The 20,138-nt window shown below is 37.6% G+C and overlaps 1 protein-coding gene across 2 annotated transcripts in view; it reads left to right on the top strand.

Moving 5' to 3' along the window:
- LOC148650543 (protein diaphanous homolog 1-like) overlaps nt 1–18,480 on the top strand; it is a 49,954-nt gene extending 31,474 nt beyond the window's left edge. For both annotated transcript variants that reach the window (XM_088604490.1, XM_088604489.1), the window contains 9 exons: nt 454–559; nt 946–1,056; nt 1,393–1,511; nt 3,625–3,741; nt 8,339–8,454; nt 10,510–10,574; nt 12,650–12,829; nt 13,878–14,438; nt 18,199–18,480. In XM_088604490.1, coding sequence (XP_088460616.1) covers nt 454–559; nt 946–1,056; nt 1,393–1,511; nt 3,625–3,741; nt 8,339–8,454; nt 10,510–10,574; nt 12,650–12,829; nt 13,878–14,438; nt 18,199–18,465 — 1,642 coding nt within the window. In that variant the 3' untranslated portion in view covers nt 18,466–18,480. The remainder of the gene's footprint in view (nt 1–453; nt 560–945; nt 1,057–1,392; nt 1,512–3,624; nt 3,742–8,338; nt 8,455–10,509; nt 10,575–12,649; nt 12,830–13,877; nt 14,439–18,198) is intronic.
- Nucleotides 18,481–20,138: the final 1,658 nt, after the last annotated feature.

The raw sequence follows: 20,138 nt of genomic DNA, 5'->3' as shown, positions 1-20,138 counted from the left end.
TGGATACAATCAATGCAATATGATTAACAATTCAATACAAAAACATAAAATTCAAGTGTTACACTGTCAATATAGTGCTTAGAAAGGGATTATATATCAGAGTTTAAAAGAGCAGTGTACTCAAAATGAATGACTTAAAGTTTTTTGTAGCCTTTAGTACTCTAAAATGTTGGTAAAAAGTAAATCGTTTTTCAAAATAAAGGTGTATGTTGGTGCGAGGAATAATTACAGTTATCATTGCTTAACTCCTAGAGTGGTTCAGCTGGTTCTATTTCTGGCCAATATTTTTGTAATCCACTAATTTGTCAATGTTCCCTCCTTTCCTGTAAACCCTGTTGTTTTATGCAGCATAAATTACACTCGGTGGCTCTAAGAATGAATTTGCAGCGCCTTATCCAGGTGTAAACTTACTGCGGTTTAATAAATCTCCCTTTTTTGTTTAAAAAAATTCAGCCATGAACGTGTGCTGGAAGCTATTACAGAAAATGCTGAAGAATTAGACTGTGAACGGTTCCAGCCTTTGCTATCAGGAATGAACAAGCCAATGGTGGCTCTGAAGGTAATGACTGACGTAGAGTACTTTATACCAGAATCTATTCATTGCCAGTCATGCTCTAAACTCTTCTTTAGCTTATTGACTCTACCTGCATGTTCAGTTATGTCTCTTCATGAAGTCCTAATGGGTATTAAGTTTATTTTTCAGAAGCAGTTGCCCTAAAGCCAACAATAACTTTGTTAGGTTTATTACTCCAGAGATAAATGTATGTGCACTGCCTTATCAATTTAACTTGACAGTGCTTTGTCAGTGTTTGCTAACAGCACTGTACCAAGAGACTTTCAAGTTAGATTTCATTTGTGAGCAAAATAATTCTGAAACTGTGATAACCTTTCCCATGTACTGTACATCCAGGTTTAATTACATCTATGTGGTGCTGTTCCCCCCAGACTGTGTGTATGCAGCTCATTAATGCCCTGATTATTAGAGGTGAAGAGCTGGACTTCAGAATCCACATCCGGAGTGAGCTGATGAGACTGGGACTGAGGGATATTTTGAAGGTATTTTTTGCAGAGGTTCTACTTAATGCATCATATTTTTTGTAAGAGATTAAAATTGAAGGTATTCGCATTACAATTTAAATCAAAGACTCTTGCAGCATTCAGATAAGAGGATTTTATTTAAAAAACTGAAGTGATTGGTACACACTCAGTTTGAACTGCAGTGTCGACTTAAATGCCACTGTTTTAAAGTTAGAAAATTAAGAATCTACAATGCAGCCAAGAATCTACAATGCTATTATTCAAACAGCATTTTAATGAGCAATGTCGTTTAGCTATTCTGAATGATTACATGTAAGATTGTAAACTGACACTTGTTTTTTTTCTTAAAACAAGGAAGCTCATTTGATTGAGAATGAGGAGCTGAAAGTGCAGCTGATTGTGTTTAATGATCTTGCGGAGGATGACTCCGAAGATCTCCGTGCCAGATTGGAAGATGTCCGAATTGAGATGGAATATCCTTTTTCTCCATTTACTGTGGCAAGCTGCAGTACATCATGTGGGCATTCAGTAGAATAAATTGTCTGGGGAGATATGCTTGAAGTCCAACTTTCTTTAGAGATTTCACTTAACATTTCTATTACAGAAAAACCCTTTTAACTATGGTTAAACCTACAGATTATGAGAGAAAATCACTTGGTAGTTTCCAGGTGCTGTCTCAGGTACTGTAGGGTTACAACAACATTTTCAGCAGACAGAACTTGCCACGAGAGCACACAGAACAGTATGCTTAAAATCTTTTGTCTTAACTTTTCCCACCATCCTAACACCACCCTATTTTTGTGCATTTTTTCCACTTTAAGTTCAGGGTCAATAACCCTGTAATTGAGCCTGTAAATGGAAGAAGTAAACCTTAAATATTTTTTGTAATTTCTGGATTCCATTTATTTAGTTAGCATTGCTTTATGTAATTGGCCCTTGTTTTAATTTGCTTCTACTTTTGCTTTTTTATCTTTACATGTTTTCTGCATTTATACATTTAGCCACCAGGTGGCTCCCAGAACATATATTGGCAATTTAGTGGAGATTTGAGAGTAAAAAACACTTTAAATTCCTGGGTTAACCCATATGTATGTTATTCTGGTCAATTTTGGTCATAATGACTCGATATAAATGCATAAGAGGAATTATCAGATTAGCTGATATTATTAGGTCATAATTTTATAACAATAAATGGTATAAATCGTGAATCAGATAAATTGCAGTTTTCATCTACATCTGCTAGTAGTTAAAGCCAGATCACAATGCTAATGTGTTTTAAATAGGAGCAAAACAGTCTTCGTTTTTTTTCAATCTTGTCAGTTTTTGTAAGCTTAGCTCATTTTCAGACCCTCCCACAAAAAATAAAATATAAAACATTTTTTATTTTTTTTTAGAATAAGATGGTCGATTTATAATACAGACGTCACATTTTGCTTGACCCCCTCAGTAAGAAAGCTATATTTATCTGTAAAAGTCCTAAATTGGTCTACTTCATAGTACTGCACTGTGATTTACAAATATATTGGTATAGATTTTAACAGTTAAATAAGGCTTATTTTAAAATATGGTTTATTTCAGAAAACCGTTCTTTTAAAGCTAATAATGCACAAATAAAAACCCAGTGATCATTGATTGAGCTTGCTTTAAAAAAAACCTATGAAATATTTCAGAATGTGCTAGAGGGCGCCATTCTGCCATTACCTGTTCCTGAGTCTTCACAAATGTATTCTTCATTTTTACACATATTACTTATTTTAATTACACTATCATGTTTTAAAAAATGTCTTCGACCAAGCCAGCCTTTTGGAATAGGAGTAAAAAAATATATTCTCAGTATAGCTATGAAAAGAACTTGGCATGGACAGTGACCATCTGTAAGTAAAAGAGAAGGCTTCCATGCATTTGTTTTTAAATACAACTGTTCCTCCTGATTACTCAATCTAAATTATTTTCATGCTGATCATTTTTACATGTGGGGGGAAAAAAGCACATTTATTTCATGACAGGCAGGTATTCATCAGCACAAAGGATCTCTGATTGGACTATTATTCCCTTTTGGCTCTCTCCTCTCCCAGCTGTAGCAGCTCTGCTGAATGCCTTGTCCTCGACAGTCTGTCATATTGGCAATCAACAAAAAGATGGAATTATGGAGAAAGCGTAGGCTGATTTTTCCATGGTCATGCTTAAATATTCATGGGGAACATTTGGATAATATTTCAGAAAAGGACATGTTTTACATTAGGAAGCACACTTTTTTTCTTTTTGATCTTATGTAGCTTACACTGTAGTGAAAGACCATGGTAACAGCAGATAAGCATTTTTATTTTACATGAATGGTTTTGTTTTTCCAATTTTCTCTAAACAAAGCCCACTTTGTATGAAGCATTTCCAAAAACCGAAAACATGTATATTGTAGATAAAGGTCATTTCTTTGGGTAAGTGTGACTTTAATTGAAATCATTTCTAAAAAATGAAGGGTGGCAGCCAGACTTCTACTCAGTACTGTTTGGTCAATTTTTGGTCAATTTCATGGTGTTACTATACATTTTGTTTTTCTTCGCTAAATGTCCTTAACTACTGGTTCACTGACGTGGCTGAGATTTTCCAGATCCTGATGAACACGGTAAAAGATTCAAAAGCAGAGCCTCACTTCCTGTCAATTCTACAACACCTGCTGCTCATCCGCAATGATTACTCAGTTAGGTAAGAACTGTGAGAAACAATAAATTCCCTATCTTTCTAGAGTGAAACTAGCAGTGCTGACTGAATTGTTGCATATGATAACAATGTTACGTCCTTTCTGACATCAGAACAAGGTGCTTTTCCCCTCCATTTTACTCCTCCTTGTTTTCTGAAATATTGAAGTACAATTTACAGAACAAAAAACAGTATTTTTCAGAGTGAAAACTCAAGAGGGGGTATTCAGAATAAAATTGGATATTTTATCTGTGTACAAAATAGTTACTTTGTTTTTTGTTCATTTAATTTTTTTCCCAGTTTGTACATGAGATCCAGAATGTCATTTTATTCCTGAAAACTATTCAGAATAATAAAATGTCCAAATAAATTAAGGAATCGGGATGGGATAGCATCTTTGCCAAAAAGGTCTGCAGTCATTTGTATAGAACTATGAGGTTTACAAAATCAGTAACAAAGAAAACCACTTTCCTTGATACTGAATTCATCACTATTGAATCTAATAGAAGCTTTTCTTCACATTCGTATGTTTGATTGATTGTCATCAAATTAAGAATTATGCCCGAGGCATTCACTTGAAATGAGAACACAGCCTTAGTGAATTACAGTTGCTTAAATGACTTATAATGAGTAACAATGTGCTTTGTTTAATTTATAAAGATATGCATATCAAGTGGTTGAGATGGGAGGAAAGAGGAAACCTTCATTTTAATCATGAAATATGAATGTGTGCATTCCTGTCTTGATTACTATATTGCTTTTACTGTATTGTACAAGGCCTGGTAAATAGTGAGTTTTTATAGTTTAGAGAAGTTACCTCTTCTATTGCAAGAGCACTTAGATTATTTTTTGTTGCATACCAATTTTATATTCTGCAAGCGGATGGAATGATTTCAGGCTTTTTTTTACTTAAGAGGGGGATAACAGTGTATTGGCCTTTCTCCTCCTATTTTAGTGTTTTAAAGATTTGGTCTCAAAACATCTAGCTTTCCAAGCCTGAAGTATATACTGAGCATCAATAGTAACTTATAAGTCTTGTTTAATTTTAGAGTAAAGTGTACAGACTTTGGATATTGATTAAATGTTTTTGTTTCATTTTGATAGATTTTTCTTAACTGACCAGCCACTTGAGTGGCTTGGCTGCATAAACATTGTGCATAAATCACCTCATTAGCTATAGTTAATTAGGAACAGGAGAAGTGGTGATTAAATCTGGTGAATGTAAAGCCTTGTGAAAATCAAGAAAGAAGAACACAGTCTGGTCTCAAACACAAAAACATATTTCTGTCATTTGTTTATTCTCAGAGCATTTTGGTTCCTTCCTAAGTTTGGACACTTTCACTTGTTGTCTGGGGTGCTCACAGTCAGCAGTTTCTAGATGCTAGTCAGTCTGTCAGTGATTTGGGAGATCACAATTTATGACACCTCTCCAAGAATGACACATCATTATACCAGTGTGATTGATCAAGCTCTTCGATCTCACTTGCTGCCTTTCCTGTGGGTGCATTCTGTCATCTAAGGATTGCAGACACCATTGAGAAGGCACATGCTTATCCAAAAGGTACAAGTGGAAAGGAAGACAATCTCACAAGACGGTGTCTGTGTAGTAGATAAACAGCTTACATAAATTTCAGAAGTGGCCACACACGCTTCTAGTCCGTGACTTATATTTTACACTCCCTGCTAATCACCTATGTTGATCACAGATTTTAATCAGCAGAATGAATTTATCCATCAAATCTGATCAATTAATTGTCAGTGTACCTGCTACAAGAAGGACTATAAATTCCCTGGTACCTTTGTGAAAACTTACAATCTATAAGTTGCTTTTTGATGATCAATACAGTATATGAAGACTGCAGTGGGAATGCAAAAAAAGCATAATTAACTAAGTTTCATCAAATCTATCAATTGGCAGTATTGACTTTCACTTCTTGCTGGGTTGTGACCAATTTTCAGTTTTACTTCAACTCTCATATCCGTCTTCACTTTGATATTATGTCAGGCAGTCTCTGTGATTCTCAGTGGGACATTGAGCTCTTTTCTTTGCCCATCTCTACAGTCCCATCCCTCCATCTTCCTGCTCTTTAATTAATGTCCATCAATAGATATGCTGTCAGCGTGAGTTCAGGTTGAATTAGATCTCTTAACTGTGGAGGTTTTTTCTTTCTAACAACACAGTCCTCCTATGCTACTGATGTTAAGGGGTGTGTGGTGTGTCTATACACCATTAAATTACACCCTTAAATCCCCCCTGTTGTGGTTACATAGAGTGAAAAAGTGATTGTCATATCCGAACAGGAGTAAAATACATCTGCTTCCATACTTTGTCCACTTAAAGAACTGTCCTCTTAACTGGTAAGAATAGACCTCCTGTTTACTTAGTATCTGCATCTGCCATTTGGAGGCGCATCAACAAAGAAGGGCGCATTCACGCCTTGTCTGGGAACCTTTTCGTCAGATGGTCTTCGTGCTCATTAATACACCCCTTTCATGGTTCTGTTTATTACGGGAGAGAAGAAACTAGGCTGATGTCTGCTTCAAATTACTTATCAGCAAAGCTATTCCAAAAGGTTCTGGAATCTAAGATATTTTTGTTGAAGGGAAAATCCTAAAATCTTACTTTAAAATACTGATTAAACCTCTTCAATATTTGCTACATGACTTATTGAAATGTGAGAAATATTTTTAGAAATTTCAATCTGTATAGTTGATTATCATTTCCTCCTAGTTTCCATGCAGTACCTAGGTGAGTCTCTCTGCCTTGTACATCACAGACTGTCATTAAGTCATTAACTTCACATTTTGTTGAGAATTCAACTAAGGGCAGGCACACACACACACACTTGGAGACACTGAAGGATACAAATGACTTTGAAATGTCAGTTGTCCAGGCTTCTCGGACACTTTGGAAATTAGACCTGCTCCTTTTAATTTTGGGGAAGGATTGTCTGCGGTACTGTGTGATAAATGGGTTAAATGTGGGAGCCACTTTGTGCACTTTTTCATTTGGAAACCTTTATTGAAGCTTTCCAGAGAGCCAGAGTGAATTGCAGGTCTGTTTAATGGGTTTGCAGTGAATGGAGATGGAAAAAGAGTGAGTGAGTGATTTTACCATAGCGATTCCATTACCCCTGAGGTAATACTCCATCACACAATAGGACTGGCCCTAATAGAGTGCAGAGAGACGAAACATCTGAGAAATTAGAGGCAGGAAATACAGCGAGATGGAGAAAGAATATGGTATTAACTGTTTGCATCTTGGTTAGAGCCAAGAGCTGGCATTCAACACATTGAAATGAAGATTAAAATGAATGTGATGAAAAAAAATAAAGGTCAATATACTTATGACTTAATTACTAAGTTTTTATTATCCTCATCAGTCTGTCAGTTTTGAAGTGCATTGGAAATTATTTGCTAGATTTAGGAATGTTCATGTTGCTAGACTGAACAAATAATGAGTAAAAGTCAAAGCCCTGCCCCCACCCCATACACAAAAACATCAAGAGCAACATAATGCAGCTGTGCTATATTTTGTAAGGAGGTGGATATGAAAATTATGGCAGCTCAATCACAAAACATGAATAGGGAATAAATTGTATGCTCATTTTAGGTATTTTTTCCTGCAGTATAATCATATCAAGAGGGGCAGTGTCATTGAATGCAGAAGGATTTGTCTGATAAAATGTGCATAATCCCAGAAATTGCTTTTTCCTAGCAATAAATGGATAGATCAAGCAAATTGATGCAGTCTGTTTAGTATTCAAAGCTCATACTAAGCTATGCATTTCCACAGTTGCCAGATTTTTTTGATTACCTAGGATGGAATCCTTGGTATGTTAGCAAGGTTGTGAAGCCTTGATGGTTTGTAGTGTACTAGGTAATGCTCTGGGTTGGTGTCAGTCAAATGCTGCAATGTGCAACAACAAGGAGTAACATGATGACTCTGATCCTTTAGGCATTACCTTATACAGTCTGTTTCTATATAGGACAGACGATTTAGAACTATGTTTGTACGTTATGTAAGTGTAAGACTTTGGTTTAGGCCTGTGAAAAAAGAGTATGTCTTCTGCATATGAAAAGTTATGTTTTTAAGTAGTGGTTTACCAAATCCAGCTAAAGTTCGTATTATTATTAAGGCCACTAGATGTCAGTCTTGCTTCACAAAAGAAATATCTTCCTGCAACACAGAAAAACGAAAAAAGTTTTTTTTATTACTTTTGTACAGGACAGAAAAATGAGAAATAACCAGCAGTTACATTTCTCTGAATGGGTTCTCTCGCACTAGATGTCCCCAGATTAAAAACCTGCAGGCTTTCTAATTTTTACCTGTCATCGTCAGAATTGCCGATTTTACCACTCAGATTAATGTTCACTTAGAGAACATTACTCAACCACTGTACTTTTATCCCTTCCTATACCAAATATTTGTTAATTACATCAGTTTCTTTTTGGTGCAGATTCATGTAGGTGGGTGGCGAAAAATAAAGTACAAGGAAGTTGGTCACAAAAAATATTTGTCATTTATTTTAAACATGCTGTTACTGAATAACTGATTCATTTACTTTTGTTCAAGCAATGATTTGTTTTCCTTCTCTTTCAGACCTCTATACTACAAGCTCGCAGATGAATGCATTGGTCAGATTGTGTTGCACAAAAATGGTGCTGATCCTGACTTCAAATGTAAAAAGTTTAATCTTGATGTTGATGGATTGATTGGTAAGGCCTATTCCTACTTTTATTCCTAATGTTCCTATTCCACATTTAGGAATCTACAGAACATTAGAGTGGTCAATGTGGCATTCAATGCCAATCAATAACATTGAGATCACATTCAAAATGCACAAATATAAAAAGCAAGAAATACGTAGAAATCTGTTACTAATAAACGTTTCCTAATGGCACCCCTATAGATTTTGATTTAAGCTATAGGACCGTATGTCCTGTATCCCATTACGTTTAATTGAATTATTCCAAAAAGTTTATACAATATATTTTCAATGCATGTGTACTGTGCACATACAAGTATTTTGCATAAAAGTAAAATTGGCACTGCATTTGAAACTGTCAGTATTCTAAATATTATCAGTAGGTGGATAACAGACGTTAAATTAAAGCCTGAAAAGTGTGCCCAGAGTGAGCTGAGAGCTCCTCCACCATACTGTTGCATCAATGTTTTTTTTTTTAAGACAAAATTGTTTTGTTGCCATCTTCTTGATTAAACTGGCTCTTGAAGTTCTTTATCAAGATGCCATTCTGGGTCTGAGTCAGGAAACAGCTGCCTCTGGTGTAGCCCAAAAGTGGTCAGATCAAAGCCTTTAAGCGATGCATTAAATTATGGTAAACACAATCTGCTGCGAGTGAGTCATTAGGCATACTTTGTGTACTGCACCATGCCATGCTGTGCATTTGCTTGAACAAATCACATGTGCTTAAATATCTGTGGGGGGAAATGCCTAACTCTTGGCACCTGAAAAATGAGCTTGACTAACAAACACAAACAAGAAAAGCAACAGAGAAAATACAAACAACGAAGCAATACACCTTTTTAACAAACAAAACAGTGGAGCATTTGTCACTCGGTGCTTTGTTTTTGTACTTGAAGTGGAGGGTTAAGTTTTTCTACCAACCAGTTTCAATAAAGGAAAGCAAAGGCGCGATAATCCAGTTTGTGGTGGGGAGAGAGAGAAGCACGTTTTTGTTGGCCTGGTTGAACAAGGTCCAGCTTCCTGTTAATCATTTATATAAAGTGTAAGCTTCATATTGCTAACCTACATTTTTAGCCTTCCCTCAACAGAGAGGGTAGAATGGCATCGCTGCAGGGAAGCAAACAGATGTTACAAGATGCAAAATAAATGCAGAAGGACAAATCTGAATAATGTGTTTTTTCAGAGTATATTGGCATCTCTCCCTGTGCATATTCTTTAGTCAGGGGAATGGCCTGTACTATTTGTAAATTAAAATATAGCACAATTAAGTTCTTTAAGACCCCAAGTAGTTCAGATGTAAAATTAAACTCATCAGCTATTGGGGTGCCACCAGTGCTTACCATCCCCAGTTATTTTTAGGGAGATTTTTCCTATAGCCATTGCCGGCAGGTTCTTCAGCCTTGTAGCTACTCCTAATGGATGTCTATTGGCAAATCACACTTGATCCTGCAAGTTTACCTTGACAGCTTCGCTCTGGTTGTAGCCACACTAGAAGCAGACATGGTAGCTGTACTGCTTGAAGCAATGTTGTGCGTCTGTGCTCCTTTCTTTAGGGAAAGGGGTTAAAAGTTTTTCTGGGAACTTTCTATAAAGTTAACTTTGGGAACCACTGCATGATTCATTAAGCAAACTGTGCATTGAAATATGGACGTTAAGTTGTGTTATATGCTCAGAAATACAACTTCCCAGTGCAACTGAAATGTAATGTTACCAAAATATCTGTAATATTGTTAAATAAAATGTTTCCATTTAAATGTTCTTTTCACTTCTTTAAAAATGTAAAATCCTAATTAACATATTATGTGTGAATACCAGTCTATGTGATATAACTCGTTTTTATTCCATCTGAGAGTTTAATTCCTTAAATTGCACTGAAATTATTGAGAACATACCAGTGGGAATATCAGTTAATTTTTGGGGACTGCTTCTGTTGCCAGTTGCTACTATAAAATAATCTAATATTATAGTACTTGCTTTTAGTGACACCTCCATTTTTTTATAGCCTCCATTTCCATGTATACATCTGATTTTGTCATCACTTAATTCACCTTTTTTATTTTCACAGATAACATGCTTGACCAGACCAAAGTAGAGATGAGTGAAGCAAAAGCAAGTGAACTGGAGAAGAAGGTATAGCTCTCTGACTAGAGAACTAAGTTTTTTTCCAAAAAAAAAAAAAACAGCACAAATTGATCCTAATTATCTGTTCGTTCAGAATTGCCCTTCATGTGTAAAGGTCATTGTTAACAGCTTCCAAATAAAAGTTGTCCGTTTCATTACGGAACCGTCTCCCTGACGTGGGGAAAAAAACATTTTGCAGTACAGTTCTCCTGCATGCTTGGTTAGTTCTGCGTAGCCACTTTGGTCCAGAGCTACAATTTTCTTCTTCCGTCCAACAGCTTAGAATTTTCTGACATGCCTTTGCCAGTTCCTGCTTTTTCACAGTTGACAATGCTGTGTTTAGAGCAGACTGTTATCCCATTACACTCCATTATCGGTCAAGAGGACGTTTTGCTTCCCTCTGGCTTCACGTGCATGTTCTGATATGCTGCTCGACATCACTTTATTGAAAGGCTTTCTTGGTTTTAGGAGACCAGAGTGTTTTTCCCTAACCCCCCTCCCTCCAGAACTTGTTTTGGCAGCTCTGTGCTTCCCAAAACAGGCAGGGTGGTTGTTTTTGGGCATGAGGGTTCGTTTTTTGTGTCACGGCAGCCGATGTTAAATCATATTCGCCTGGTGGGAGCATCCGCGCGGAAGCATGTGTCTCCCATGCGTTGTCGCTTAACTGGGAAAAGAGAAGAGAAGAAATCAAAAGGCCGTGCCTGCACTGTGACTGTTTGTTCTGATTATACCTGAGGTTTTCCATTCCCCGTTTCTTTGAGCGACAGGCTGCCTGTGCTCCCTCCCCCAGCCCGTTTCTGTCCCTGGTGGTGTCAGCAGCCTGTGCCTTTAATAAGGAGACTGTCGCATAGCCGGTAGCATCTCTGCACCTCTTTTTCTACCCAGGCCCAGCCACCTTTTAATAGCTCCCCGGGAAAGAAAGGGGTTGACCCTTATCGGGAGATTGCAAGGCGCGTGTTTACTCTCCCCCCCCCCCTTCTCCTTTTTTAATTTAAAAAATAATTCAGCTGTCAGCAGTTGCAAAGATGGGCAAGAGCACTGACGCACGGGCAAGCCCCCTGAAATTTCATTACCAGCCAGCATTTCTCACTCTGATTATAGTGATAATCTGACCTTCCGTTGGTCCTGCCTGATAGGGGATAATTAAATTTGTGACTTGGGATATAATTAGACTGCTGTCAAAGTCACTGAAACATTGTAGATGTGCGTGTTTATATATTTATATATATTTTTTGCTCTCTCATTCTCACACAGGGATATTTTTATGCAGTATATCAGAAGTCATTATGTTTCTGTACTGCGAGTCAGAACTATGTGAATTTCCATCTCCTGTACATTTGGAGTAACAGTGGGGACTGGTGGTTAGGATTCTGGGCTGCTGTTGTCCCCTTGAACAAGTTACTTCTCTCAGATTGTTCCATTAAATGCTGATTTATACGTAGTTGCTCTGTGATTTGTCACTGTAAATGAGACTTTGTCCTCAGTTTACTTATCTAGTTAAATAAAGAAGTAAAAAATGAATGTACATTGGATCATTCTAGCATACTGTGAATACACCAGGACATGTCGTATCATGAAAATCTGTAATGTTTAATTCTGGCAATGTCTGAGCATAGGTTCATTTGTTATATTTGTGGGCATATGCAAAATTAATTAACTTGTAAACTGTTTGAATTTCAATAAAATGTGCCCGGTTAATATTACGAGAGGAGATGTCTGATTTTAGCCGAGACCCCCCACTGTTACACCATAGACTGAAACTGAAGACGGGGGGTTAATTGCAATGCTTTTAAAAAGAGATATGAGACCTCATAGTGTCTTGGATCTGCGAGTGCCATTAATTTAACTGTATTCATTCAGATGCACTATTTTCATAAGTAGACATACATAAAGTTATTTCACTTTTGTGGAACTGATTGAAGTAAATTGCATTTGAACTGTTTGGGCTCATCATTAAGATAGAACTAAATGCTTGCCAGGCTTAGAAGTTCAAACAAGCTAAAAAACTTGATGTATACTATACTGTGTGGACAGGGATTTTTCTGAGATAGTCATGAGCTAATTATTCGCTTTGTCTTTCTTAGCTTGATGCAGAGCTCACTGCCCGACATGAACTCCAGGTTGAGTTGAAGAAGCTGGAGAATGATTTTGAGTTAAAGGTTCAGGAGCTGAACAAGGAAAAAGACTTGTTAGGATCTGAGAAGCAAGAGAAAGAAAATGAGAATAAGACCCTGCTGAATGAAATTAATGACCTTAAGGAAAAGGTAGATTTTATCTTCTTTCCAGAAATGAACAGAAATGGAAAGTAAACTAATCTACAGTTGATGGTTTCCACTGCACTATGGAATAAACTGTTACTACATATCACTGAGGCAATGCCCAATTGCTGAAAAACACTTATGTTAGATAAGAGTGTTTGAATTTCAAGCAAAGCTTCATATGTGTATGTAGATTGAATCTCCTGATTTCATCTTGGTGAGCTGCTTAACTCTGGTGCACTCTGATCATCCCCAGTAGTCCTTTGAGGTACAGTACATACCATGTTGGCCTTTTCACTTTCTGAAGCCTGTGTTCATGGATACCAGCACTGTAATATTGTGTTTTTGGAGATGCCTCATTAGAAATCCCAGAGTTACATTTCATTCCTTTTGAACAAACGAATTGGCAAGTTGCACACTGTTAAGTATGATAGTAAGTGTACAGTATGTGCAGCTTACATCAACAAAGGGGGTATTTAGAATGGAAAATATTCAGATTAAGAGATTAAATATTGCTGCTGGTTAAATATTGAAGTTCTATTTCATTTAGACTGTCCAGGTGTCCACTGATGTTTATGCACATACATGTGTAAATAATGGAATATCTTTACGATCATAATGTTGGCGTTTTGCCAAAATATGGCAAACAATATGCAATGGTAGGGTTAAGCTTGGACATTAGGGAACTATTATGAAATATCGGAAGATAAGGATACATTTTGATGGGTGCCGATTCACATTGCAGGTGCCTGAATAAAATATTTGTAACCAATTCTTGCATTACACCTTTTGATAGGGTGTTTTTGGTTTCGTTTTTAAGAGGTATTCTTGAAAGCCCAGAATTGAGATTTTTTTCCCTGATATTATTCTGATTCTGATAGCTGAATATAGGAAGTCTGCTGCGGTTGTATTCTCTTGTACTTGGCAGTTTTGTGTGATAAAGGTTAAGTTGTTGGGGGTACTTCCAGACTGATAGAATCTGATGCACAAGACTGACAGCTGCTGTCGGTGCCGACTCTTCATCTGATTTCTTACACGTGCTTTCCATTCACAGATTGACAAGCTGGCCGAAGAGCTGAAGGAGGCGAAGACCAAGGTCATCACAGTGCCTGTCCCAGCGCCCCCTCCGCCTCCCCCCCTGCCCACTCAAAGTGGGGTGCCACCTCCTCCCCCTGCCCCCCCCCTCCCTGGGCAGACTGGGCTAGCTCCTCCCCCTCCACCCCCTCCCCCGTTGCCAGGGCAAGCGAGCATGCCCCTGCCCCCCCCACCTCCCCCACTTCCTGGACAAACTGGGATGGTTCCCCCCCCACCTCCTCCCCCTCCGCCTCTTCCAGGTCAAGCATGCATGCCCCCCCCTCCTCCACCTTTGCCTGGCGGCCCAGGCATGCCCCCCCCTCCTCCACCTTTGCCTGGTGGCCCGGGCATGCCTCCCCCGCCACCTCCTTTGCCAGGCGGGCCTGGCATTCCCCCACCCCCTCCCCTAGGGCCAGGCGCACCCCCCCCACCACCTGCTCCTGGGGGCTGGGGCATGTCTGCCCCTGTTCTGCCATATGACCTTGCCCCCAAGAAGGACTACAGGCCAGAGGTGCCGCTCAGAAGGGCTAACTGGTCTAAGGTAGGAAACTGCCACTACTCTCGCCACCTGTAATGACTCAGACTTTCCCCCAAAGGTGTTGTGTGTGTCTGTGTGTGTGTGTGTACATGTACGTACCAGGAAATTTCATTTTCAGCTCTCAATATAAAGATAAATACGTATAAGTGCTTTTTAAGCTTTGTCGTCAAGTCCCCAAGAGATTCCTGCATTCATATTCCGTTCCTTTTTGTTGTGCAAATTTGCCATGAGTAAATGTATGTACCAACAGCAGAAGAAAGAGAATTTCTGCCGTATCCCACAGTAAGCCATAGCATGTAGTTCTTTTGTGTCTACAGTGTTCGTTTAAAGTGATTACAGTGTGTATTTGCTTGCCACTCTAATGTGATTGGACTCACCGAACCGCAGTTAACAATGTGATGGTAAGGGATACAGCACTGGGGGAAATATGGAATAGGTGGACATAGCGCTACACATCAGAAATACAGACTTCATCTTGATGAATCCGGACTTTTAGAATCTGTACGGGTCACAATTATAAAAATATGTACAAGGTGTATTGTTAAGTATGTTACAAATGACCAAAACCAGATATACATTGTAATGTAGTTTTATATTACAAAATCAGGGATATATGTATAAAAAGGTATTGTGAGTGACTTCAATTTACCCCCCTCGGATTGTGAAATTAGCAGACATGGCTTACTATTGCATTCTTTTTCAGTTTGTAAGAAAATTTCAATACATGTTTTTCTTTTAGAAGGTAGAGCCGGCAAACAATCAGGATAGAGTAACTGTATATGTAGATTTTAAAAAAAGGTTTCCAGTTTGAAGAAAACAGAGTATGAAGGAATAAGATTGAATGGTTTGGTTTAGTCGAATGTGTTTGAGGTAAAATGGAGAAGTTAGATTATGGAATCGGTAGAGAATGAATGGCAGTATTTTTACTAGATTCTGCATAATGCACAGAACAGATTAGTCTCATATCAGTTATCTGTATCAAGGGATAAAAAGAATTGGTTCATTCAGTTAAGAAAAATAAAAGGGGGAAGAATTTTTATAGAATAAAAACAGAAAAAAACATGGTTATAGAAACTGAGTGTAATAAATTGTAAGTAATACCATTAGGCCAGGAGAGACAAAAGAGGACTGCAATAGATGATAAAATACTAGTTATATTTCAGTATTACAACAGTTGCAGAACTATGCAGGTTGATGTGAAGTGCTGTGGGCACGTAATATATCCAGCAATAGAAAACCATTAGATGAAAGTGAATGGCTAATATATTGATGGAGGGATGAAATGGACAACATGCTTCAAGCTGAAAAGGGAAAAACGTTCCTTATTAAGTCATATTAGCATGAATAAAAACAGAAATGTTATAGCTATAAAAAAAACCTAATAATAACAAATAAAACAATACATCTTCAGGAGCTAATGGTGTTTTGCCAGTTTTCCTAAAGGATTGACATTTATAAATGTTTAACAAAACTTTCTGCTGTCAGTCAAGATAGGTTAGTATGCCTCGACTGAACAATTGCTAATGTTCCATAGTTAATATGAAATTAAAAAGGTAGTTTTTTTTTTTTACAGCAGTTATGATGTTATGAATTTGAATCTCATTAATGGATCTAAAATCAAATAGCAGGAATACAGATGAGTACTCCTGAGTTTGATTTGGCAAGGATCTGTATTATAATGGCTTTTTTTACTGATTTGTATTAACAATCTTAATTCTAGTAAAGCTAGTCTGGTTTGTAGGTCATGTCAAAATATAAGTTTTAGTAAATACTGTAGAAGTAGCAGAGGAAATAAAAAAAAGTTCATTGTGACAAGTAAGTGTGGAAAGTAACTAAAAGGCATGCAGGGTGATATGACGTATAGTTTAAAGTGTAGAATTAAATAAAGGAATAAGTAATTGTACATTGTTCTATTAAATGCATATTTAAAATATTGTATACAGTGTTGGTCATCTGATTCTAGATTCTAGAAAAGGTTTAGAAGGAGTCCAGAGCAGTGTGATCCTGGGCTCTTTGGTTATGTCCTACACTGACAGAATAAAATAACCAAAACTTTTTTAGTCTTGAACAGAAAAGACTGTGAAGGGACCTCATTCCAATATTCAGAATCTTCAAAGGCATTGACTAGGTCAGCCCAGTGGACTTCTTTAGAAGCAACAGAAAAATATAAACTAGAGGACACAAAAAAGAGACTAAGGGGAGGTATATTTAAAGAGCAGGTGGCACTTTTCTTACACAAAGGGCTGCAATAAACTGTGATGCCAAAGGTGCCATCCTGGCTTCTGAAATGCCTGAATGAGGTCCGTGGATCAGCTTCTGGCAGCAAAGAAAGACGTGCAGAATAGCCTTCCTGCATTTGTAGACCTTCTCATGTTTTTGTGCTGAAAGTAACAGTTTTCCAAGTCGTAAAGGGGTGTGAAGGTATGTCACCTTTCCATTTGGCTTGCAGAATTCTTGGCAAAATAATTCCTCTGCCGCTTTTCCTTACCAGCACTTCATCCATTGAAATTACATTTTTGTAACACCAGCATTGGCAAGGACTGCAACTCGGTACCCGTAGGATGGCAGTCACCAAAGACCTGCTGAGCTGCAGTATGTGCTTGCTAGCCTGTAATAGTTAAAACATCAAAACTGACTCTATCCTTTTAGCCTTAAGCTACAGTTTAATAGCTTCTCTGGAGTTCATGAACATTTATACTTTTCCTTTTTTCATTTAAGTCTTTTCATTTTCCGAGTGGTGAAAGGCCTTTGACGAGGATGTCACAGAAACTGCTTTTTAATAATCCCGTTTCTTTTAACTGCGCCAGTGAAAGATAATTAGATTGCAGCTAGAAAGGACAGCATTCTTTTGTAATTTAAATTAACATTTTTTTTCCCTGCCTCATTTTTTTTCTCTCTCTCTCTCTGCATTGGTGCACTGGGTAATGAAAGGTTGGTATCCATGGAAGTCACTACCTTTCAGTCACTTTATTTCTGATGAGAAAATGAAAGGACAAAAGGAAGAAAAATAGCTTAATGGTGTGACAGCTATAAAATTTGCACAAGAACTACTCCTTTCTTACAAAGATTTTCAAAAATATTTTTTTCAGAGATGACACAGGAAGACTCTCTATCATAACAGGATCCCATTGCTAAATCCCAGTTTGCATGTGACAGACTAAGCCAAAAAGACATTTTTACATGGATTGTATTCACAGTATTCAATGATGATCCTTAGGAGGGGGAACATATTTAACCCTTCTGAGCAGTTGATGTGAATTGAACGGTTTCAGGACTCTTAGGAGGCTGTCGAGTGTGACAGATAACCTGAGTTTGCTTTGGCATACACCTCAGAAGTAAAAACGACGGTACAATCAAGATCTGTCAACTGGCATGTCAGATTAAAATGCCTGTCATCTTTGAGTGTCGGAAGGAATGATGGAGCACTGATGAATGCTGACTTGCATGTTAATTACGGAGTGAAGCTACAGGGAAAATAGTGAAGGGAATGAAACCAAACTGCATCAATAGGAGAGTTTTGTGATCTGATAGAGAATTAACATGTTTGTACTTTGCCATTGTGTTTTTTTGCCATTTAAAGAAAATTCTCGTCCCGCATTTTAGTGAGATTTCAATTTAAAAAAGCACTTTTCTGTTGACACACTTTACATAATTGCTTTGGGCTCAGATGTTACACAGAGGCTTGTGATGTCTTTTTTTATTTTGTCTTGAACTGGATATGTGAAGGGCTTCTGTGTATAGTTATCCACTCGTATTCCCTCAGATTGGTGTAGAGGATCTCTCGGAGAGCAGCTTCTGGACCAAAGTGAAGGAAGATCGTTTTGAGAACAATGAGCTCTTTGCCAAGCTCACCTTGGCGTTCTCATCTCAGACCAAGTGTGAGTGTTTGAGTCTCAGACCTTTTTACATTCAGCAGCATGTCAGTATTTCACTTCCAGAGAATGTTATGACCCCGCCTACACAATATTTAATAGGTTTAGAGCAGGGCATTCTCAAACTCCCTCCAGTCTGGGTGTCAATAGAAATGTAGTGGAATCGGTCCTTCCAAATCTGTTTGTGTGTAATACCAGCTCCCACACAGTTCATCCGATCTACCGATGGACTTGGTTACCTGCAGTTTTTGAAAACAAAGTGCTGTAGTTTGTTTTCATCTTAAAGGATTATGCACATTATGAATACATTTTCTTTCATTTTTGCTTTACATGTCTTTGGTCTTGTAAATTTACAGCATCAAAATTTATAGCAGGGAAGCTGTGCCAGCAGCCATTTTTTTCTGACGTTTTCAAAGTATTCGTTTTTCTTGTTCCCAGTCTGGGGTTTACTTTGTTTGCATTTACCCCCTTTTTAAATGGCCATATCTAAATCTTTTGAAGTGTCACATGATTATTCTGCCTCAGAATGTCAGTACTGTCTTCCAGTACATTGTGTGCATAAAGTTATTACACTGACTTTTATGAAAAGGTAATAGACAGTTTCCATGATGAATATTTTGTAATCAGATAATGGCCTAATGAAGAATGATAATGATATTATTGACTTCAAAGGTGTAATTTACTTTCATAAAGATTTGAGAGCACTGAGTACAGTAACTTATTGTAAACTCACAAGTCCTGTTTTAGCAAAGGCCACACAGTATATGTCATAGTACATTATTTTTGTCTCTTATCAGAGCAGATTAAAACTAATTTTATTCAAATCAAGTCTGAATAAAATAAAGTATATTGCAGAATTTTCAATTCAGTAGGTTGTAATGTTCACATCAGTTTAGTGGCTCGCTAACTTAATTTTCTATTCTCTTCCATGCACCTGCTGAACGACACAGCTTCTAAAGGTAAGAGCGCTTTCTTACTTTAATTTAAGGACAGTAAAGCCATGGTGTGAAGTTACATTTTGTTAGAGAAATGAGGTATTTCGTGAAGAAGAGAACCGGTCGTTTTCTGGGAAAGATTTATGATTCTTTACTTGAGCTCACGACTCGGGAAAAATAGGAAACCTGCTCATCTAGAGAATGTTCTCTCTAAATGGGTTGCAGAATGGCTTGTGTGGGTGGTAATGCAGCATTGAGTGGTATTTTCTCAAAACCGCCTGGAGAATGGCTTTGGGGGCCTCATAGATGTCACCGCTGTTCTTAAACTTTTAATGCTCTTAATTCACACATAAACGTACACTTTGGGTCCATGCAGTAGGTAAGTTAATATAGCAATCTGGCTTTTTCATATGAAGTTTTGTTATGCTCTAGTAATTAAGGGAAAAGGTCCCCTGTACTGAAGTGGATCATTTTCAAAGAAATGTCTATTCATTATATAAACAGTGGACAGTAATATTTTAGATAGGTGTTCTTTGCAGGGACCAGTTTGAAAAATATGGAGACAGTTTTCTTTGATCCCAAATAAAGAGGCTGAGTTCGGAATTCGCCTTTTTCGTGTTCTGCTGAATTAGAAACCATTCCTGTATTTCTGTACTAATAGTTACAGAGCCATTGAAGAAGGAGAATACATTTAAGTGACAATCTGGTATTTACTACATTCCTCTCCACCTGCTTCTCTTTCTCTGAAATGCTTTGCAGACATTCATCATTATGTATTTGCTTCAATAGGCTCTGTGCTTTGTACTTTGAGTAGTTGCAGAATTATTTCCAAAGCGAACATTTTTTTCCCTACTTCCGGAAATATCCCAGGGAAGAAAAAGGTTGGAGTGGTGTTG

The sequence above is a fragment of the Lepisosteus platostomus genome, chromosome 13, assembly GCF_059453375.1.
Source record: "Lepisosteus platostomus isolate fLepPlt1 chromosome 13, fLepPlt1.hap1, whole genome shotgun sequence".
In the NCBI taxonomy this organism is placed as follows: domain Eukaryota; kingdom Metazoa; phylum Chordata; class Actinopteri; order Semionotiformes; family Lepisosteidae; genus Lepisosteus; species Lepisosteus platostomus.
This window is presented reverse-complemented; position numbering and strand designations above follow the sequence as displayed.